Consider the following 23,630-nt stretch of genomic DNA (forward strand, 5'->3'; position numbering starts at 1 on the left):
GCACACACACTCCTACAGGCTGAGCGTGGAGTTTGGCGAAATGTGACTCATGAAGCAGATTCAAACAAAAAGCAGTCACTCAAGGCTTCATTCCAACAAGAAAATTATTAAAATGAAACACAACTCGTCCCTCTTTTGGATCATTTGTCCTTTAATCTTCCAGCTGCGGCATTTGCCCCACGCAGTGTCTAAATTGGCTTGGCTGTGATGATGCCCTTTGCAATGCAATCTCTCCAATTTGATGCCTTATCAAATTACTAACCCAGAGGAAATTAATGGTATCATCCATGTCACGGCATTGATGTAGTTTCACTTAGCCTGAAACACTATGGTCCTAATTGAATGATTAGATTCCTTTAGATTTTCTATCCATCTTTGCACTAATTACAATTGAAGAGGAAAAGCCAGTGCCTTATGCCAATTTAACAAATAAAACCAGGTAAGGATTAAACAAAAAGGATGTTTCAATCATGCAAGATTCAATAATACATTATTGTAATTGGCTGTAATTGGAGTGTTCTGAAGACAGGCGGAATTTCATTTTCTTACTTATACTTTATTTTAATGACTTGTAATACATTTTCAGCAGGAGCAGAGTAACAAAGGTCTGGAGCGTGATGTGCCACTAGGGGGAGCGGTGATGCTTTTTGGGCCTGAACAGAGAGTACAGTGCATTCAAATCTCTCATTCAGACTTACACACAGTTACTTTCACACAGGAGAGAGGGAAAAGGGTGGCTGAGAAACTGAGAAACTGAGGAGGAGAAAACAGAGGAGACACTGGTTACATGACTGCTCTCATTACTGCTGAAGCTCTCCTCTAACTTTGGCGTGTAGTTTTCTTTTTTTTTTTTTTTTTTTTTTCTTTTACCCTCCGCCTCCTAATGCCTTAATCCCCCCCCGTGACCTCCTCCTCTGCGGCCACTTGTGACACCTCCTGCTCGGCCACCTCTGGCCCGGCGCCGCCCCTCCGATCATTCAGCAAGAGTCCTCGCCATAATTGACTAATGACCCCATATCAATATTTGGCTGTGGTCGCAGGCTTTCAGTACTGTTGTAATTTAAAGTGGATTAGTGTTCGCCTCAGCACGTTTCTTTTGGCAGTCTGCCAGTGGGACGAGCGTTTGATAACAGGTTCCTTCTTGCGTGAGTGTACGTGTGTTTCCAGTGTAAGTAAGACTGTGTGTGTGTGTGTGTGTGTGTGTGTGTGGGGGGGGGGGGGGGGGGGGGCGTTTGTGTGTGTGTGTGTGTTTCTGTGAACTACATAAGCTGCCCATTGCCCCACGGGACTTAGACACCAAAAGCAGCAAAAGAAAGAAGGAGAGAGAAAAAAAAAAAAAAACTACTGCAGTATTTCCTGATGAGGAGACAGGAAAACACACACAGGTTGACAAACCCGCTGCCTGAGCCTGTCGGGTCGTAGGTGAAGTGTTTCTGTAACTGGACGGTGCAGACACAGGTCCTCTGTTTTTGACCCCTGGAAGCAGGAAATGACCTTATCGTGAGCGAATTCACACTGGAAGACCACTCAGGTGTGAAACATACTGTTAAACATTATCAGTTGGAATTAAACCAAATTTAGTTTAAAGTGCCCCCCCCCCTCTCTATCTTTCTGTTTTACCGGCTGCGGCCGACCAGACGCCGCCAGGCCCAGACTTGTCAGGATCCACGTCTGTCTTTCCGCAAACGGCGCAGCTGCAGCCGCTCCAGCAGCTCCGAAACTCACAGACGGAAAGACAAACAGGAGAAACGAAAAAAAACAATTTCAAAAAAGAAGAGACTCCGGCCGTGTCTTACCTCGTCCCTGCGCCGCTCTCTGTATGCAGAGTACGCAGGCGGTGTTTATCTGGCTCGCCGGTGGAATGTTTGTGTAACTGAACGCTACGCTGATCGAGTTCAAATCACGGCAGGATAATTAAAACATGTTGATCCCTTCAGTCATGGGAAAGGGGCAGATTTATTAATGACACACTTACCGCGGCCGCGGACAACGCCGTGCGGCTGGGAAATGGTAATATCGCTGGAAATCATTGGTTACATTGTCATTTACCTGCAGGCCCGTGCCAGTGTGAGTGGTCTTTCATGTAAATGAATTTGTCTAGAGAATGAAAGAAATGAGAGACGGAGGGAGGAGTGAGAGATAGAATTAATAGCTCCGGGTCATGTGGATAATGATTTCTTCATGGACCGAGTCAGAGTCAAATGGCCTGGGCATCCCGGTGTTCGCTTTTTTTTTTTTTTTTTTTTTTTAGTTTGAGAGGAAAAATAAGGGTGAACATCACATTGAACTGAGGCATTTACTGAATATGTAAATGCATTTGGTTTTATGACAGGGCCTACATGCCAATAACGCTTTCAAATGACCCACTTTGTATTCACGCAATGCAAATTTCCCACCGCGTCATTAGATCTTGTTGATTGAGAGGTGCTCCCATATGTTGAACAAGGGAACATATAATTTGCTCATGATATCAAAATATTATGACATGAAGGGATGGAGGGAGAAAAAAAAAGTTATTATTTATTTATTTTTATTTTTTTCACAATTAGAAGCCAGCCTGCGATCTTGGTCAAGTTCAGGATTTTTTCGCCGACTCAGAGACGACTCCGGGCCTAATCCCAAAACTTGCAAGTCACTTAGGACAGACGTCCGCCTCCGGGATTGACCGTGAACCCTGCGAGCATAAAGACGCAGGTGTGTTTTTTTCCAGCCGGGCTCGCTCACGTCTCAATAGGGGCGGCCGCGTCAAAAGCCCGCTGGTCAATCTCTTCGCACGTCTATTGTGAAGGGGGCAAGTCTGACAGAGCAGAACCAGCGTGGACACATGTGAACATAAAGGACGCACCTCACACCCCCGCAGCCCCGCGCTGAAAAGACCCAGGAGGGAGAGAGAGGAGGGGAACACGAAGGGAGGCGGAGGGGGGGGTGAGAAGAGCCAGGCCAGGGCCTAATGGTGGGAACAGTGCGGAGGTGAAGCCTTCTTTTTGTTCGTCCCGGATAAAGGAGGCTTTTGAGAGGCGGCGTGCGTTTTTGTTCCGCGGAGGGCCGCCGAGGCTGCGGGCCATGCTTGTCCTGAGCCGCGTTGTTCGGGGGGCAGGAGTGTGGACACAGGCGTGGGGACAGAGTTACTCGCTCCGGGGAGGGAAATATGCCACTGTGAGGCTGCTGGAAGGAGGACAGCGTATCATCTGTCCAGGCGAGGGAGGGGGGGGGGGGGGGGGGGGGGGGGGAAGCAAAGGGTGAGAGAGTAAGACAGGGTAATAGAAAGAGACAGATGGAGGGGGGGGTGAAAGTGAGACAGAGGGAGAGAAATAGAGGTGTGAAGTCGCTTTATGGGGTGCTTAATGGCTCATGTATCTGAGCTACTGTCATTTCAGGTCATCCATTGTGCTGTGAGCGTCAGCACACACCTGGTTTTCACTCACCTGATCGTCCGCAGGATGCTTCATTTCTCAATCGTCGCTCACTTTTTTTTTGGTGGGGGGGGGGCGGGGGGGCACCATCGCTGCCAATTAAACATGGATAAGCAAGTCCATCTCAATGTGACGACAGCCTATTGTTGAGCGCGGCGGCGCAGACAGCTCCGGGCGGCCGCCGGTGAACTCTGGGCGCTCCCTGACCCGTCTGACCCCCCCAGCAGTTCAGCTTCCACAGAGCAGCGGTGATTGATCTGCCTCCAGGGCCCCCAAATTGCTCCCTTGTCTCGTCTTCAGACAGAGAACAAAAATCAGCGATTCCTTCACCGAAACCCGATATTCATTTATAATCTTGAGAGGAGAAAGATGCATTTTCAACACCCGAGACCCTGTTATCAACTTACAGAGCAGGACACCTCAACCTCGAAAAAGACTTGAGCTATACAAGAAAAACGTCTGAAAATTCTGCTTATTTTGCACCTTATGGCCACAGATTTGATGTAGCATGAAGAAAGAATGAGTTTTATCTTTATCATGTACATTACTAGACATATTTAGAACTTATAACCTTTGATGACCTACAGCAGGTGGGTAAATGTTACTTTAAGAATCAAATGTAAATTGGCGCTCATGATCCATGCAAAGCGACAGTTTGCTGGTGCACCGCTACCTTCACTGCGTACAGGCATTAAAGTTTGAGTCACATTTCAAATGTAAGCACAAACGGAAATCAGGATGCCATGAACGAGGACTGCATCAAAGAGTGTAAACGCAAAAATGTAATACATGCGATGGTTCTGGTTCTGCTTCAAATAAATAATAAAAAAAACGATATCCTGGATGAAAGGTGACTTCACCGTCGTAATAATTGGCGACGCTAATTAGTCCACAATGTGTTTTTCCACATTTTACATGGCAGTATATCACAGTTTGATATATTGTTACATGGCCAATTAGCATCCCATAATGCTCAGTCAGCCACAGAGCTCGGGGTCAGAGTTCAGGCTCGCTTTAGTCCGAGAGAGAGGAAGACAAAGAAGGAGGCAGCCCAGCGAAAGGAGGAGAGGAAATGGACTGCCTCAAGACTCTTCTTATTTTGGGGGGATCAAAAATCCCACGACTGAATTATAAAACACAATCAGAGCAGCGTCATCTAAAATAATCTGATCTCTCACACTGTTAATGTGTGGAGATTAGACGTCTTCCTGAAGTCATTCTTTATCTTCACACACATCCTGTGTGAGTTTTCTTCAAAAAAAAGTCATTAGATTGCACACAGTCATCTGTAAAAGGAAAATCAGCTCTAATAATAGCCTTTATCTGAGCACTAATTGCCGTAATCCATAAATCACTCTCAGCGATTGCATCACCTAAAGGCTGTCAAGTATCATAGATGCGTGATAGAGTTCTAATATCAGTTAATCACCTCTGACAAAGTATAAAAAAAAAAAAAAAGATTGAATGACTTTGTTTGGATAAGCTTGAACATGCAGGGAGTAATGAACATGGCAAAGTACGATCAGACTCCTGAAGTGTGTGTCTGGATGTGTAGCCCGTTGTTTGGCTCATTTGTAGTCGCAAAAAAACAACAACATTACAATCCAACACATGTCCAGTAAGTCCCAGTTTCACGGTGCTTGTACCTACCAGGACCCTCCATTAGTCGGCCCGTGTGTTTACATTCCAGGGGTCTGTTCACAAATGATTTCACTGCATTTTTTTTTTTTTTTTCTGGCTATGGTTATTTATCACATGCAAAATGGGCTGGGACACGGTGATGTATGCTATCAGCAGTGACAATGATAACCAGGACAATAATTACACAAAGCTCGGCTCATCCATCACCGTCACTTATCACTTAAACAATCAGGCGTTAAACAGAAAGAGGCGTGGAGAGGAAAGGAAGGATCCTGGACTGGGACTCTGTGTTCTGCGGTATCAGCCGAAGTGAACTGGTGTCGCTGGTGTCCCTCAGGGCGCCGCTCTCTGTTTGGATATACCGATATTTAGATGAGCGTCTGTGTCTGAACACAGTGTCGGGTTTGCTGTGGAGATCGAGATCAAAACTCGCAATTATGTGTCCTGTTTGTCAACAACAAGCAAACTCTACCTAGTGAGGCCCTCAGCCCAGCGATCCTGATGTGAAACAATCCGCAGATGCCGAACGGTTGCCTCAAACGTGGCGGTGGATCTGCTGAACAAGTCTGGGCTGTGCTGGCAGTGAACTTGAACCCTGGGAGAAAGGAGCGAGCGGGTTGAATGACAGTAAAAGGGAGCTTTCCCAGTAGCAAGAGGTCACAGGTTAGATAAATACCGAGGAAGCCCTCTGGGCTGAGTTGATGCACTCTCAGGTAATGAGCCTGACACCTCCTGGGAGCCGTGACCTTTGATCTCCCGGGCCGGTGATGCACTGGCCTGCGTGGCTGAAGCAGATAAATCAGTGTGCGAGCTCTTCCACGCACCGCTACAGTCTGGAGGACACACAGAGAGAAGGAGCCGACCCTCTGGTCCGACGCTGTGTTCTGCGATACGCGCCATCATCAGTTAAACTTATCTTTTACAGAGCGGCTGTGTGACCTGTTTGAGAAAATGTGGCAAAATCCAGACAAAAGGAGGAGCAGAGAGCAAACATCCGCTGCATGGGAGCGCTAAATGAAAAGCACTTTACACCAGTGTTTCATTCCCTTGTTTATTGTCGAAGGATCGTGAATAAGTTTCCTTTGAACATGATGGATCATTAAAGTAATGGTGTACCGTGGTTTTGTTCTTTTCTTGCTTAGATGTTTCTTCTTTTTAATACAAATTTCTATCTGTGTCTGTGTCTCTCCTGAGAGCTGCCATTGCTCTACTTACCAGGAAATACTTTCTAGATATGCAAATCTGTAGTCATGAGAGAGCGGGAGAAAGCAAAAATGTGCATGTGCGCTGAAAATAAGAGGGCGAGAGAAAGGGAGATACATGGTTGCATTTCTTGTAGAACCAGCGTTTCAGCCATTTACGGCATCTCAACTCACCTAAAATAGATTGACCTCTGTTTTCACGAGGACGAGAATTCAGAGAGTAATTCTTCTGTGAGAGCAAACTGTCATGTCTATGCCTTTCGAATGTTCAAAGCTGCCAAACTGAGTTTTTTGCACTCACGCCAAAGGGCACTATGTGTCTCCAGTTCTGACGTCTTGGAGGTAAGACCGGCTCGACTGTACATATGTCAGGGCGTGCCTTTGTCTTTGCTTCGTGTACCTATGCGACTCTCCGGGAGGGAATTAAGTAGCCGGGACTTCATGTGTAATTATGGCATTGTACGAACGTCAAACACCGTCACTCTCGTTGAGCGGCTCTGAGAACGATGCACAGACGCCGTGTGATGCTCGTATCTTCCCATGGCCCAGCGCAGAAGCTCTAACTTTACGCATTCCAGCAACACACTTCTTCACATAACAAGGCATGATTTACGCAGTGTTGTATTTAACTGCAATAAAGTCTCACGTTGTATCATGAGCTGCAGAGCCGGTTGTAACATACACCTCATATCATTGCCTATTAAGTTTGACAGTAAATCAAATACATCTTTGCGAAATGGATAGACAGATGGACACCACATGTCTGCGTGGCGACGGTCCCCCGGGAGCACAAATCAAAAAGATTTTTTACACATGCAACTTGGTATTGTCAAGAGCGTCATGTCATGGTTTCTGCTCGGCGCGTCTTCTCAATGCTCCGCCAAAATCGCACTGATAAAACAAAGGGTTTGATTGAAGGGTGAAGCAACACGCGCTTCTGGGTGGTGTCACCTCCCCCCTGGCAGCTCTGTGAGGAGGCAGCTGCAGAGAGCCCGTGGCACCCCCTGTCAGAAAGTCAATACCGTGATAAACTCCGTCCCTTGCTTCAGCCCTTGTTCGGCACTTTAGCAGCCAATCGCCCTGACAGTCATTACCTAACGAGTAAATCACCAGGAAGGATACAAGTAAATAACACAGGCAGTGATTAAATAACTCCACAAAACAAGGTGAGCAGACAGCCAGAGGAAACACGCTGCCTAGTATTTTTACATAAACTCATTCTAAGTGGAAAGCGAACATATGTTATAGAAAATGAGCCCATAAAATGTTTCTCCTTTTTTTTTTTTTGTATTCCTTTTCGCCCAATGGCTCTAACAGTGAGTGTCATTCAAGATGTGGCCTTTCCACACTCATAAAGAACACATAAAACACACATTGTGCTCTCGTTAAGTACTTACAGAGGTGAGATTTATGTGCCGGGCTCTGGCTTTCCAAATAGAGACCAATGCTGTCTCTAAAGTGTTTGTGATTTACGCCACAGACGTATGAGTATGAATACCGATGTGATTGCTGCGAATTGGGAGATGAAGTTTGATTCGAACGAGGTGAGCCCATCTGAGATGCCGCTGAGCGGCCGGCGCTTCTTTTAAGACGTTCGGCGTTCATCAGCCGGGAGCCCTTTCACTGCCCCCATTGTCGGTTTGAAAGACAACCCAGCCGCTCCCGCAGGCCGGCCCGACGCGTGTGCCATCAAGCATTCGGTCATTAAACAGCCCTCTGCTCATACAGAACTGGATTCCTGCTACAATGAGCATAGGTGATCACCTCTGCTTTATTTGAGGAACAAATGAGGTCCCGCCTCGGCGGGAGGTGTCGGCAACTCCGCTAATGTGTCTTTAATGTCGGCGGTTACACCCCTGAACGTGGGTATCAAAACGTTTAACTCGGCCGGCTCACGGGAGGCAGAAACGACTCTTGTAAAGTGAATTATTGATGCCGTGTGCGGCTCCTCTCTGACTGGGAACAATGTACCTGGTGAAATCATCTGAGCTCCTTTAAAATCAAGGACTCCCGGCTCGCTTTCATGTTCAGACGGGGGGCTCAGCCTCCAAGCCACAAGGCATTCCTCGATTGCCGGCGATGTCCAAGTCGTTCTCTCAGGCACCTCGGTCCTGTCAGGACAGAGCACGTTATTGTTGGGATACCTGCATAGTTGCGTGATTGGTGTCAAATAAACACGGCGCTGAGCTACAGTGCTAGAGGTCTTTTTACCTGTAATTATGGCATGGCTAGCTTTCTACTGCGGGACGGCTGCCAGCTTGCTTTGGCTTTTATGGGGCTTCTGGTCCTTTCTTGTGGTTGTCATGCTGCAATTAAAACTGTCTCCAATCGCTGGGTGGCAAAAGACGCTGAGACAGACTCTTGTCTCTCTCACACAAAGACACACATATGCATGTGTACTCATACACACACATGTACACACACACACACACACACACTCTCACACACAAGCGCACTGTGCAGTCTCTGGCTGGAGGCAACGGGGAAAGCGTATGATATAGGAAAAACATAGTTAATTACATTTGACAGGTATCTATTAAAGTGCATTCTTAGACCTTAGAGGCCTTCACACATCTAATGGAAATACACACTCAACTGCTGCCCATGAATAATAGGGCTTCCCAGCCAAAAGCTTTGGCTTTCCCCCCCCCTCCCTTATCTCGCCAACATCAAGCGTCTGTCAGCGAATACACAAATCACCACTAATCAAATCCACAAAAGTATATAGCAAGTTCCTACACTGGTATTCAGATCTTTTTAATTAGTTATTCAGGGATTCTTTTCACTTTTAAGTGAACAAGCTCTTGAATCCCTCCTTCAAAGAAGCACAAGCTTGCCTGTTTATTACAGACAATGGCAGTGTGATTGTAATCATGGCACTTTCCCCTGATTTTCCCATTAAAGAGAGGACGTATGCATTGCATGTGTACTGGGATCACGACCCGCAGGTGAAACGTCCAAATACCGGGAGAGTTTCTGTACGAGGTAGGACAGCACACAGATGGAGGCGTTCGGTGTGCACATCCGCCTTTCTCGGTCTTTCTGGCTTGCGGTTTGTTGCGCCTCTTTTATGTCATGTGTCTGACGAAGCCGTCACATCAGCTGTCTTCGAAATGCAATTAAGTTACGAAGTCTAAAAAAAGTCACGTTTAAGGAAAGGAATCTGACTCATCAAACACACACATGCACGCATGTACATGTACAAGCACACATGATCGTCCATAGAAATCATAACATCCACATTATCTATTTAACGATCATTCTTTGCTTTAGAGAATGCTATGTTACATTACTGACCATGCATTACATTGCATACATCAAACTGTAATCTTAGAATATTTCAAGGTTGCAGAAATTGTGCATCACAACCTGGGAAAAAATACAGGAAATTATATTATAAGGGCGATCTGTATAAACCAGGGGTGTCAAACATATGGCCTGTGGGCCAAAACAGGCCCGCATGACGATGTAAACTGGTCCACAAACCCACCAAGTAAATTGTAAAAATTGCAAAGAAAGCACTTAAGTTTTTACACACATTTCTTAAGAGGAGCAGACGCAACACAACAATGAGATCGGAGCTGAGAGATTAGGGACAGAGACAGAATGATATGTCTTTTTAGGGCCGGTACTGATACCGATTATCAATAGTCAAGGAGGTAACCAATTGATATTTACAGTCAATATTAAAGGTCTAATACACGATTTTCTCGAAAAGACGAAGCCCCACGTCTGTTACTCACTTTTTGAACAACGCGCATGCGCCAGACCATCCGCCCGGCTCTCCTGCTTCTCCCAGGAAACGCGGAAGTGTACGAGCGCGATCTCCTCTTCTCTGGCGTGCACGGCTCTGTTTACAGTTTCTGCGATCCGCCTCACTCATAAATAAAGCTTTTTTTCCGAAACAGTTACAGTTTCATTATGTCAGACTCGCCATCGGTAAGTACTAGCTCAGAAGCTCACCGGCTACATAAACACTCCGAATACGCATGCGCAAAAGAGAGAAGCTGATTGGGTGCAAGCACTTAGAACCGCCTTACGAAAGCAGCTCGTCAGAATGATTGACAAACAGACCCACCAATTATTTAGGTGATCCACCCGGAAATCAAAATCGTGTGTTATACCTTTAATTTGCAGTAAAAGTGAAAATATTGGTGTCAAAATTTTGAATAGTACAAAGCCTATAAGATTTGCATTTTTTAGGTTAACAGCAGTTTTTCGCTATTGTTCATCTTTTTCTGAGTGAGGGAAATATATGTCTGTTAGTGATGAAAAAAAATTGCATTTTTGTTTTGTATTTAGTAAGTGAAATGTTGCTTGTTAGTTTAATTTGTTCCAGCAAGTAATAGTCCAGCAAGACTATTATGCTATTTGTTAGCATGTAAATGGATTTTCCCATACAAGTTAGCATTAAGCTAGTGGGACTTTTCTTCATGGTGTATGTTGTGACTTACTGTGTTTAATGGCATCCTATCCTTATGGAAAACATAATTCAACTTTTACAAGATTTATATGCCAGAGAGACATATCTCTTCTCTCAAAATGCTGAATATCAGCACCTATGATCAGCCTGAATGCTGCCAGGAAAATGAACTATGTAATTGCTACCAAACTAGCATTAGCCTCAAAGCAATGCTATCAGGCTGAGTTTGTAAAAATATGTAAGGAAAAGAACGAAAAATGCAACCGCAGTCGGTATTTTTGGATGTTTCACTATGCATAGCATCATTGAAATTGCCTTTATGTTGAGATTGTATTGATTTTTATTATAATTGTCAAAAATATAGATTTTTCCCAAATGTCTGCACCACAATAACAAAAAAAAGTTTCAATTTAGAGGATATTAAGGGACTGTTTCACTGGTTTGCTCCACTCAAGATGAAACTTTTTCTGTATTTGACCCCTCAACTAAACGATTTTTGACACCCTTGGTTTTACAGTCATTGCTGATAACATCCAGTAATGATGAGGTTCTCCTTGTCTCAGAAATTGCAGACTGGAAGTGAAGGTATGGATATAAACTACTGAAGCCTGCCAGCGGTCATTGTAATGAATAGTTTCTGCACTACATACCACCAGTCTTCTTTTGGCTTGTCTAACTGAGAAATATGTGTAATGAGTATTTGTTATCTCCAGCTATTCTTTTGGAGTTTTTTCTGATTTGTTTTGTTTTTGCAGTCTAAAGATTGTCTTGAGTGTGACACCAATGAATGACTTACTTATTAATTGATCTGCTTGGTGATAATTAGCTTTGAATATTTTAGAAAGTAAACAACAAGGCTATCAAACAAAGGTGCAAAAACCTGATCCATCAGAACCGATTGGCTGATCAGCATCGTCTTTCTCCACATTTACTTTTTTTTTTTTCCACAAAAGCCCTCTTGCATTTCACCCTCTTCCCACACCGCTCCGTCTCTCCCTGTCCAATCTCCCCTCATTATAAAGGCTCAAGGATCGCACACAGAGCCAGGAAAAGATTATGATGATAGTTTTGTTACCCACCCACCACCACCACCTCCCACCCCTCCTTTGTCTCCGTCCACATTCCTTTAAAATGAAAGGCAGCAACAATTACCGTGGTGTCTGATGCCTCCAGTCTTTCGACGTCGACCTGGAAGAGCAGGTCTTGGTTCCACAAGCGCATGTTTGCCTTCTGCAACGATTACTGTCCACTTTAAACTATCTGACAACCTGGGAGTGCCCATGTCTTCTTAGAAACCGCTTGTGTGGAAAGCCAACATTTTCTTGGCGTGGAAAGCCGTTCTTCATGTATAGGCCAGCCTTTTGTGGAACAACTGAGCGCGCAGGAGCCTTGCATGCTAGTTAAAGTCACGGACAGCTAGTCGGGATTCTCTGTGGATGTTGCCACGGGTCAGGGAAAAGGCAGTGTGTTGGTATTTTAAATAGACCATACATCAAAGCGTGGCAATTTAAGAGTGACATGTGAGTCTGGAAAGTGCTAATAGCCTTCCTGAGCTGATTCCATCCAGCCCCCCTGCCAATGTCAGAATCCAGCTGAATTTGCTTTCCAAGATGTTCTTCTGAGGTGAAAGCCAGCAGTCAGTTGTAGCTCCACTGGTAGCCATTTCCGATGCTTTGGTAGCGTAGCATCAAAGTCACGGGGCACACATATATTCCGCAGGATTAGAGCAGCGTAAAAGGACAGCCCCAGCCCATTCACTGTTGGCACGGCCGCCACAGCCTCGGCACAAGTGAGTTTTTAATGCATTCCATTTAACTTTAATTACTCCAATCTCTGCGAGGGCACACAGGAAGAAAAGGCCCGGGCGTTTGTGCCGAGCAGATTACCCCACTGCCCTGCCAAGTCCGCGGCGCGCTGCATCCTAAGATAGAATTCAAATTCAAATGTGGGCTAAAGAAAGTGCAGCTGTCACCCCTCTGGCCTGCGAAGCCCCAACCGGATCAAAGATGAGCTGTCCTCCTCCCCTGCCCGTGTAAAAATGAGCTGTCCTGGCCGTGCCAGTGTCTCGTCCCCCTGGGGCACCTAATCCTCCTCTCCTGACTCCACACTGACAGTCTGAATAAAGGCATTAAACCCCGCAAAATAATTACCAATTAAAACGGATGGAGAAGTCATCAGGTAGTGACTGGGGGGAGAGCAGGCAGAGGCGGCAGAGAGGGATGGAGCCGTGGTGGGTTTCTCTCCTCCCTGCCAAGAACAACCTGTATTTTCTCCTTTATGGGTTATGGTTTTGCAGTTCTGGATGAGTGAGTGACCTTACAGAGTGGTATCAGACCAGGAACAGACTTCTCAAAGCTTCTAGGATGTCGAAGAAAGTTTTCGCGAAGCATCCCAACTGTATCCCAGCCAGAAATAAGTGTGGAAGTTTTAGAAGCCAGTGGAATTAAGAGTGGTTGTTTTATCTCGGGCCGCTGCCGTTTGGACCCGAGACACTGTGGAAGAGTGGACATTTGTGAGGAGTACAGTAACATGTGGACACAGGATATTAACGTTTTAGCATTCAAGCACAGGTGAGACTGGAAGTTACCGTTCAGTGAAAAAAATGAATCACTGCCTGTGTGGGGTTTCTTTTCCTGCTTTTTGTTTTGTTTTGGCCACTGCTCGGTAAATGAGCATGTGTGTTTGTACCTGTTGAGCAGTGTTATGGGGTGTTTTCAGACTAGCGTGCCATGAGGCCCGGGGCACTAATCCACCAGCGCCACGCTGCCGAATCCAGGTAAAGTGATCCTAAAGCCTTCCTACCCCCTCTCCCTCCCCGCTTCTCCCGGCTCCCCTTTGAGCTCCGTCTATTAGCAGTGGCAGAGATCAGAGCGGAGAATATCCACTCAACAGACCAGTCTGGACCAGGACCCACATTTTGACAACTTAATCTCCTCTTTGACGGCAGGCAGAAAAGGAGTGAATTGCCATGTGACAAAAGGGGTCCTGACTTGACCATGTTTTTTAGAAATTCCTTCCTCCGGTGTGGGAGACGACCTGTATCTCCGTCCTGGACGTGGCAGCATAAACACGAAAGACGCCTTCTTTTCGAGTGTCTTCAAAAGTGGCTGCATTTTTTTTTCTTTCTTCTTTTGAATCTAAAAGTCTCTCAGCAGAAAGCAGAAAGACAGACGGGGGCACAACATGAAGCTCCTAGCTCTGCTCCTCATAAATCAGTCATATTCAAATGGTGTTTATCGTCCTTGGTTTCATAACGATGATTGAGCAAGGTGGCTCATTCCAGGCTTTGAACCCAACTGCTCCTCATTTTGTAGCTCGCCGCGGCGGTATTTCACTGATCACGTCAGACCCGAGGGACGGTTTGCGATGCTGATATGACTTGTCTTTGCTTCTTGTACCGGTGCCAGAATCACCCTGGGCTAAGTACACTGGGCGTGTACACCACTGTGGACGTTGCAATGTGTGTGTGTGTGTGTGTGTGTGAGAAGAGGAGAGAAGGAATTTTTTTTGTCCGTTCTGTGGAACCCATAATCAGATCTTGTCTTCAGCTCCCAGCCCAGTGCATACTTGCTGAATGTGTACGTACTGTATGCATGTGAGAGAAACGTGGATGACTTTTACTTCATGCGGAATGTTGAGGACGATCCACAGTGTGGGTGTTTTCATCCAATAAGCACCGGGATCAATGTAAATCTTCCCGTTTCATCTCAGCATCCCACAATTATCATGCTATGGTCAAATAATCATCTTGATTTGCAAACTGATCTCTGCTGTTGGGAGGACAAGTCAGCTCAAAGGTGCGACTTTAAATCTATTTATTGTGAAGAGCGACCTCGGGCGCCTCATGCCTAAAACCTTGATCCCTCAAGATGACAACTTTACGGTATCAAAACCTCATGATTCAATCCCAAATATACTGTAATTAAAACAGTAACTCACTATTATCATAACCATGACATACTACGACTTTACAGCCGTATTCTGTTTAATTGCATGTATTTGACAGCGTAGGGGGATTAATTGTTTCTACCATCCGACCCACAGTGCATCATGCTAATGTTGGAGTTTTACGAGTCACAGTCTCACTGAACATTACAATTACATTAAAGAAAAAAGAGTCACGAGGTGCACAGATGCTTGTAACCTTTTGTTTTGAGAATAATAACCCAGTGTGTGTTGTCATGCAAACTGGTGGAGCAGCTTCTGAACTACTGGCAGTTTGACCTATGAATCAGCTGACAAGCTGTGAGTGCGGTATAGGATCAAGCTCAGTACTGTACAATTAAAATGATTAATTAAATATTGTGCACTAGTAAAATGTTTATGCAATTACGTCAAATAATTTTATGTGTTTTACATACAGTAACTGTCTGATAATCTGCATTGTCACGGCTGAGAGGAAGATCGTTTTACATTTGCACCATGATACGCCGATAATTGTGGTATCAGTTCTCCAGAATACATTCAGGCGTACATCAACATACACAAGGCCAAAATGGGATGAAATCGGTGCGCAAGGCTTTGTCTCAAATTAAACTGATGCCGATTTTCCAGTGGGTGACATTTCTAATGCTCGCAATTAACTTTTCTATTGACGCTAAGCTTGCAGACGTGGCAAGCGTCCAACAGCGTTTGCGCGAGGTAGACATCAGTGTGTGATTGTTTCAAACATCAGCTAGGACCACTTTCCATTTCTGTCATCCATTAAGTTTTAAAAGAAAGGACTCTTAAATCAAATATGGCACTTAAGCAAACGCGGCGTTCAATGTGCTTGAAAGTGTCTTTGATAGAAAGATGAGAAACTTTGTGATATGCTAAGGTCGAAGGACAATTTGATAATTTAAGGAGGGCAAGGATTTCTCTTTTCATAAAAAGAAAGAGTTCCATATAAAAGAAAGAGAAAGCCTTGGGGCCTTGTCAACCATCTTCATTAGAAACCCCACTTTAGTCTTAATGCATTTCTCATCATTATCCAGGGCACAGTATGTCACAGTCCTCTTCAAAAGAATATATACACATTGTTCGAATAATTGCCCTGTGAAGGACAAACAAGTAGCATGTAAAAAGGCATCATTATTTAGGTGCAATCACTGGCAGGGACTTTCAGGCCTTCCCTCTTCTGTGCCATTGTTGTAGAAGGCCATTTGATGTCAGAGTGCCTGAATGATTTGCCAAACAGCAGCATGAGCGCCAGCGTGGATTTAAACAGTCTTTAATCAGAGCTGCTGCTGCTGCCATGATCAACACTTAAAGACACACCGCCACCTAAGAATCGCGTTCCCAAGTCGAATGATATTGTTTTAAACACGGCGCGTTCGTGTAAAGTCAGACAAAACACTGTGTCAGCACAGCAGAAATATGACACCCTTTAAAAACACCCCCCGCCCCCACTTCCCAGTCCCACTGTTTGTCATTCAACTGGTGCAGATCTCAGGTTCTGTAATTAATATGCAAAGTTAATGAGCTTCTTTCTGTCAAACTGCACAGAAAATGGCAGCTTGCTGAACTAACCAGCATCCCCACGCATGGATGGCTGCCATATTGTCTCGTGTATTGTCATTATTCTCACCTGATGTCAAATTTAGAACCACCCGTAGAGGTTAAACGCCGGTGACCTCCCCCCACCGGTCGGCGGGGCTGTTAACGCCGTGGCCGTGTTTACCGACATGCCATCGAGAATAAACAGCTAGTCCAGCTGCCAAGACTCGACATGACGGATAACCGCCGGCGCGCTGTGCAGCGTTCACGTCATGCAGGATGCTCGGGGATTTTCAGTTCCATCGTGGGTCGACTGTATTTTAACTTCCCACAGCAATTATTCAATTCTGGAAATGGTTAAATATGGAAAAAGCTGACATTTTGGATATTTTTTGTGTAGAGAGACAGAGTAAGAGAGAGATAAGATTAATAGATCTAAACAAAATAGAGACAGAGAGATTGGGGGACAAGAAGTGATTGATAGAGAGATGAGAAGAGTGGCGTAGATACTGACAGATAAAGTAAATTATACCACTGTATGCAAAGAAAGAGAAGAAACTTTCAATACTTGTGCCTGTTTAGTGCAAACAGCCATGACTAAAGCAGCAGCAGCAGCACAATAGTTTCAAAGTTTGATTTTGGTTTTAGTCAAACCGGTCGAGTGTGAATCGTCGTGAAAACTCTGAATTGAAGCTTCCATAGTGCCACATTTTTCAACCAATCCTGCTGTCATCTGCTCTCCGACACAACTTCAGCCAACATGCAACAAAGCTTTAACACAGGAATCAACCAAGCTGTGTTAGAATACACAGAAGACCCAGACTCGCGCTGTCAGACATGTTTATATGACAGGAACATCTGAATGGAGATTTGTGCTTCCACTTATATGAACAATTTCACTTTTCTGCACAGTTTTATATGGTAAAATCATTAAAATCAGCTAATTTGAAACATTTGGACCCGGCTGGTATTCACTGGGAGGGACTGGAGAAAAGAAAAGCATTTCCCAGCATGCCTTTCTCATAGTTTTTTTGTGTTTTCCCTCAAAAATAAGCGATTATTCTAACGTTTTTAATAATGGTAATAACTGAAACTATCACTGTCTTGGAACTCAGTGCTTTGAGGCTCCAAACGAAATCAAATAGCAAGGAAAAATACACAGGTATGGTTCCACCTTGAAAACTCTACTGTGATTTTTACAGCATCTTTAGAGAATTACAAGATATGTCTTTATTTCAGAAACATCTGACATCCACAGTGGCCTTTATCATTGAACTGTGTGGCGTCAGCCAAAGAAGTCTCTGTTGTCTCCACAAGAAAAGCTGTGAATGCCTAAGAGTAAGACAAGGCGTTTCCAAATGTGAAATAGGTTATTATTCTCGAAGGAAAGTAATCTGCAAAGATTGCCACCAGTTTCTCCGAGACATTCTATGCATAACAAAAAAAGGGAGAAGATTTTAAAACTCTGAGATTTAATTACGGAGTCTGCAGGTAACTGGAGCAGCTGCTGGTGTCAGAGTGCATGTGTCTACAATCGCAAAGACATTGCTCTAATTTGATCTGCATGGGAGGAGTGCCAGGAAAAAACCCTCCGCTGTCCAAGCAGGCCATTAGAGCAAAACTACAGTTTGTCCGTGAACTAATAATATCAGGCTTGCTGGAAGAATGTGGACGGAGCCGAGTTATTTGATTGCAGCATGCGACCAAATGTGTTTACTGAGGAGTGCAAGCCTCATGTAAAGCATTATGTTGGCATTGGTTTTCAGACATTATGATGGGATTCAGTTTGAGGTATAGTTTCCTACATCACAAACAGCACAATACAAACACATCAAGGGATGAATCGCAGATTGTTTTTTTTTTTTTTAAAGGGGAGAAGCTAGTTTAAAGCCCAGCTTGTGCTATGTGACAAATTGGCAGAAAATGCTGAAAGGTTGATAAAATCAGGCACATCGGGAAAACAAGCACTACCATTATTCTAAAGGTTGATATCTTCACATAACATTTCAGGCGAATGGTTTTTGCGTTTTCATTTCACCATTTTGAAAAAGACGTCCATTTACATGGGAACAGCAGCAAAGCAGTAAATGATGCAGTTTTCATGTTTGGCCACAAGAGGGTGCTGTAGAGACATCCAACAAAGTTGAATTGCTAATTCTGGCTGACTCTCAACTGTAAAACTAAGGAGGTTATGGACTGGGAGTCTTGAGGCAAACGTTGTTGTTATTGTCCATCTCTGAACAGAAGAACTATTTACTACAGCACCGTTTTCAGAAAAGTTGCATTCTCCGTCTTTTACACAAAGACAGTCTCGTCGTGTTTTCAAAAAAATGCATATTCGACCATTGGAGACGCAACCGGAGAATTTTCAAAAAGTTGTGCTTTCTTCAGCTCCGAGCACCGCCGTCATGTAAACGAACACTTCAAATGCAGCAAAGGTTTTATGTTTTCAATTTGAAAACGTTCTTGCATAAGAGGTCCTTAAAGTTGATCAAACCCGAAAAATTCAATCAAACTTTATTCAATTTAAATACAACACAATCACTAAAATCTGTCGGAAGATTTAATTTTAAAAAAATGGCGCTGGGCCTTTAAAAATGATTTTCATTTAAATAATCAAACAGTGCGTGCCAGAGTGACTATGCAGATGTAAAGTTTAATACCCGCGCTCTGTCTGCCAAAAGACGGAAAGCAAGGGTAAAAAAAGGACACATTTTTGGCAGCCCTTCATCAAAAGCATAAAGCAGTGGCCACAAGGGGAGAAGTAAACAGATTAGAAAAGCTATTGACATTTCCCCGTAGCAAAGGAAGGGGTGTCGAATGGCAGCAGGGATGATAAGGTGTACAGGCATTCAGTCCCCCCTCTCATGTTTTATGTATCTGTGATCACAACCGATCGTGAGAGAAATTAATCAATAACAATGCCGCCAGGATGTGCAGATGACACATGCCGCTGCCCACCCCCGCCACCCCCCCCCCTTCGCACCCCCTTTGCCACACTCCTCCATTCTCCACCCTCCTTCATTCTCCTCACCCCATCCATTTTGATTCGGGGGCCTGTTGTTCGCCCACGTCTAGGTGAGGGATTTTTACATCCCCGGCGTGCTTGGAGGAACTCCATATGGCCGGGATCAAAGGTGTTGCTGGGTGCATGGTTCTGCTTGGTTGCCAGCCACCGCCGTTAATTAGAAAACAAGATCAGAGGCGGTATTAAAATCCAATTAAGCCCGTATGAACAGATTGCCAAGTGATGTTCACTAATGCATTACTGAGCACCATGCAAATTTTAGTGGCAGCATTTGGCTTTATGTTATGTGTTTGTGTCATTAAGTGTGTGCATGTGTGAGTGTGTGTGTTTGTGTGTGCTCCGGAGTGTATCCGCGCGTGTGCCGGAGTGTGTCTGTGCACGTGTCACTTGCCGGCTATCCAAGGCTCTGTGACATTGCCTGATCTTTTCCTTGATACACCGGCCTAATCTCATATAAACAATCAGCTAAAGCTCTGCAGAGCAACAACACCTATCCACACAATAAGATTGGATGATATTGCTTCTGACAATTAAAGCATAATTGAGAATGCTGAATTATTGATCCATCATAATTGAGTTCTCTTCATTTGATTTGTATGAGAAACTAATATGATGCACAGAAAATCCAGCAGATTTTTGGATAAATTGCCAGAGAGTATTTGAGTTTAATCCAAAGATCCATAGCGTTTCTGTTTGGTCTCCACTGGCTACTCGAAAACACACGTTATAAGAGAGACGGGAGCTTTTCATTTACACCATTTAAAAAATTTAGGGTGGCTGTCAGCAGATAAAATTAAAGTAAGTTAAGGAATTGGATGAGGCACATTAAGATGCGTACGTAAAATCATTCAGCACAATAAGTGCCAATTTAGTCCGCGAGTTTCATTCGCACAGCAGACAGACAGGGCATCTGTACCAAAGGCTGACAAGTGGATGCAGCTGGTGGCCTATGGCCCGAAGCATCCACATTATCACAGACGAGGGCTGTTAATGCTGGGCTGAATGGAGCCCCTTTTGAGATACAAAATAGCATTCTGATTAGAAAGCCAGGAAATACACATCTGAAGAGCCGGAAATTGTCACAATGCAGAGCCACGGCACATTTGGCACAGTCTCAAGCTGGGTATAGAGGAGTGAGATCTTAATGAAGGGATGTGCTCTATCAAACACATTGAGACTCCTCGTATAGTCGCTTTCCACTGGATGTGCCGCTCGGGTCAAAGTTTCCCCCTGTATTTATTTATTTTGCGATACAAATCTGCAGTCATGTAGCTGTAAGTGTTGCTTTTCAGAAATGCACTTTACTATATCTTGACTTGTGAAAATAGTGCTATGAATATTTTTTGAACACAGTGGACTGGTCACACTGAATAAAAAGGAAGTAAATTCAAACTTTTCAGATAACACTGACAGAAATGATTCCTGCAAAGCCATCTTGATTTTAAAGTTGTTGTTTTTTTGTGTGTGTGTGTCTTTGAAGATGAATGTACATTTAATTCATTTGTCACAAAAGTAAGTTGAAGTATTTACAGTAAAAGTATCATTCGAAAATGAAATATTTTTATAGAAACAATGGAAAAAAATTGAACTGGATGCATTTATATGTATATATCTATATCTATATCTATATATATATATATATATATATATATATATATATATATATATATATATACAGCATGACCTGAACAATGTAAAAATACCTGGAAAAACTTACAGCTAATGTGCCTCAATAGGCGCCGATTTGTTGTTGTGCCGTTAATGTTGTGCAGCATAGGGGGTGGAGCAGTGACAACAATCCATGTGATTGTCACAGCTCTGGAAAAAGGTCAGGTCCAAAGTCAACAGCCTTTTAAAACCCGAGGGCTACTTGCAATGTATGCAGAAGGAATAGTTTTTACAAATTTGCAGAATGAGTGGAGCATGTTTTAGTGCATGTTTTTTGTATGAACCTTTTTTTTTTTTTTCTGTTCCTGAACATAGCATGCAGGCTTCTCATTACGCCAGTCCTGACTTTCAGACGGTCAGCTCTTTTTCTTAAGCATTAAATCATAAACTAGTATGTCTATAGCCAGAGTCATTTGCAATCTTTCAAACTATATGTGGGTCAAAGTTATATAATTTCCAAATGAGATTTGCTGTCTTCCTCCCCACCCCATTTTACATCAACATCCACACAGAGTGTGAGTTTATATGTTCAATTATAAAACGGGAGTAACTGGAGGTGTTGCAGGTGTCCAGCGATTACAGACTGTAATGCAAACAGAGTGACGTTGTCTGTCTGGGAGTCTTTCAGGCTGGTTGGTTAAACTGGGTCAGGAGTTCGATGAAAAGCGAATTTGGCTAAAATACCCGTTCATCCACCTTAACCTGAAATATTATCTAATAAACCGTCTCTCCTGACCCGAAACAGCGCCGATGAAGGGATTTCAATCAAACGCAGATGCAAACAAGACAGCTTAAGGTAGATGTAGAGTGTATTGTTGCACTTTTGCGAGCAGATTGTATAATATAACCCACAATTTCTTCAATTTAGGTTTCAGCTGATAATATTGTGATGATTTTAGTTGCCTACTATTGTGACATCCCCAGTAAACATCTTGGAGATGTTTAAAATATGATACTTATGTTAGATCAAACATTGTCTGCACAGAAAAAATTGCTTGAGTAGTAACATACAGTTTCTGACAAAAACAAAAATCACATGATACTACATCAAGGCAAAACACAAAATTAACTAGTTTTGCTGTTTTGTAGAATTCAGGCAACACACACTGACGTTTCTCACCCAGAGGAGCCACCTTCATCAACATGAATGATCTGCAGCTGTGTGTCGTTGAGTCGTTGCGTTCTGATTGGTCAGGGCAGGCTACTGTGGCCTTTTAAGATCCACTTCCACAGTGAGACTACCCCTAGAGTTGCTCTTAGAATAAGATGGCTGGTTACGTTTCTGCAGGGTAAGTGGAAAGGTGTGCGCACCTTCTGTTTTATAGGATTGCTGTTAATCTGAGCCTCTCTTATCTGTGAATAGAATTTTCTTCATCTTGATCCTGGGTACAAGCTACTGCTACCCGACCAAGAAAGGTGCTTTTAACTTGAGCTTCAGTTTCTGAGCAGTGAACTGGCACTAATGACTTCTCATCTAGGTTTTGGATCTCAAGATGGTTCTGATACAAACCCCGGCGCTGGTGCAGCACATGGGCTAACCTTCTCCCAGCCCGGTGTTGGGCGTGGACCAGTCAGTTCATTTGGACCCAACGCTGGTGCTGCTCCTGCGTATTCAGGAGGTGCAGGCCGTTATCCTGTGGGACCCGTTTTGCCCAACGCAGGACCAGCTGCAACCCAAGGTAGCTAATGATGGAACGGTTAGATAAACGTGTAGCTCTCCGGTGCCTTCTGTCATTCTGCTGCATGCATAACCACCTGCATCCTCCGTTCTCAGATGTCGAGTGGCTGAAGGAACCACCTAGCCCTCTTTCTGATGTGGATAGCTCTCAAGCTGCTCCTGGGATGGGTGGAGGAGGAACAGCAGCTGGAGGAGTGGGAGCAGGCAGCTCTCTATCCCACAGCCACGACTCCGAGCCTGCAGGTCCTCCTGTGCAGTACCAGCCAGGTGAATTGTCCCATATACAGAACACCTTCGAACATGGCAACTACGACACTGAAACGGAAAGCCAGGGAGCCGCGGCTCCGTCACCTGGTGGTGGATCTCTGCCTGGACCGGTCATCCTGGACGCTGCCACGGGCCTCGCGCTGCTCAACCCAGACTACTACAGCGTGTATCCTTACTACGACTTCCTGTTCCTGACGGGCCAGTATCCTCCAGGCACGGTGTCTCACTTCAGCAGCAACTTCGAGCAGGGCAAGGACTTCTGGCACGATACTCATTACAACAAGTACTACCTTCCCCGTGACAGTGACGGTCAGCAAGTGAAGGCCGTTCCCCCTGTGAAGCAGCAGACTGGGCTTTGGCCCTGAGCACCTCGGTGGATAAATGACTCTACAGAATGTTACACTTGGTGCGGTCTGATCAGTGGTCCTCTTCCTCTAAAGATGCATTTGATGTAAATAAAACGACTTGAAGAAACTATTGGGAATGTGTTGTACTTCGAGGTGTTGGCAGTCAGCTGCTGTATCGATGGTTTAGTCTATAAAGCGTTATCCTAAACTGAAGGGATGCAGTCAAAACTTTCAATGGATAATGCAGCCAAGGCTGGAGTATGTGGAGTTCCTGCCTTTCACACACGAGTATTAATTTGTTCAATCAAGCTTGAGTGATATGTCTCATATTGACTTCTCTACTGTTGTTGGTATTCATCTCAAGCTTGCAGCTGCTAATGGCCTGGCTGAATCAAAATTTCCTGTTTAGGGAAGGAAAAGTTAATCTTCAAATGTTACTATGCAGGACATGAACTGGGGAATAAATTCAAATCTTGCCTCGCACT

General features: G+C 44.4%; 1 protein-coding gene across 1 annotated transcript; it reads left to right on the forward strand.

Moving 5' to 3' along the window:
* The first annotated feature begins 22,088 nt into the window (after positions 1-22,088).
* LOC115402053 (uncharacterized) lies at positions 22,089-23,254 on the forward strand. The gene is made up of 4 exons (XM_030110476.1): positions 22,089-22,142; positions 22,217-22,269; positions 22,347-22,532; positions 22,628-23,254. The coding sequence occupies exons 1-4, from the start codon at positions 22,120-22,122 to the stop codon at positions 23,161-23,163; spliced, it is 798 nt and encodes a 265-aa protein (XP_029966336.1). The 5' UTR covers positions 22,089-22,119; the 3' UTR covers positions 23,164-23,254.
* The last annotated feature ends 376 nt before the right edge of the window (positions 23,255-23,630 follow it).

This window comes from Salarias fasciatus, chromosome 15, assembly GCF_902148845.1.
Source record: "Salarias fasciatus chromosome 15, fSalaFa1.1, whole genome shotgun sequence".
In the NCBI taxonomy this organism is placed as follows: domain Eukaryota; kingdom Metazoa; phylum Chordata; class Actinopteri; order Blenniiformes; family Blenniidae; genus Salarias; species Salarias fasciatus.

Bases quoted from the DNA above. Each gene is read 5' to 3' on its own strand.
- LOC115402053 (XM_030110476.1), top strand. From the start codon at position 22,120: ATGGCTGGTTACGTTTCTGCAGG. The intron at 22,143-22,216 runs GTAAGTGGAAAG...ATCTGTGAATAG, and splicing joins GCTGGTTACGTTTCTGCAGG to AATTTTCTTCATCTTGATCC. The intron at 22,533-22,627 runs GTAGCTAATGAT...CTCCGTTCTCAG, and splicing joins AGGACCAGCTGCAACCCAAG to ATGTCGAGTGGCTGAAGGAA.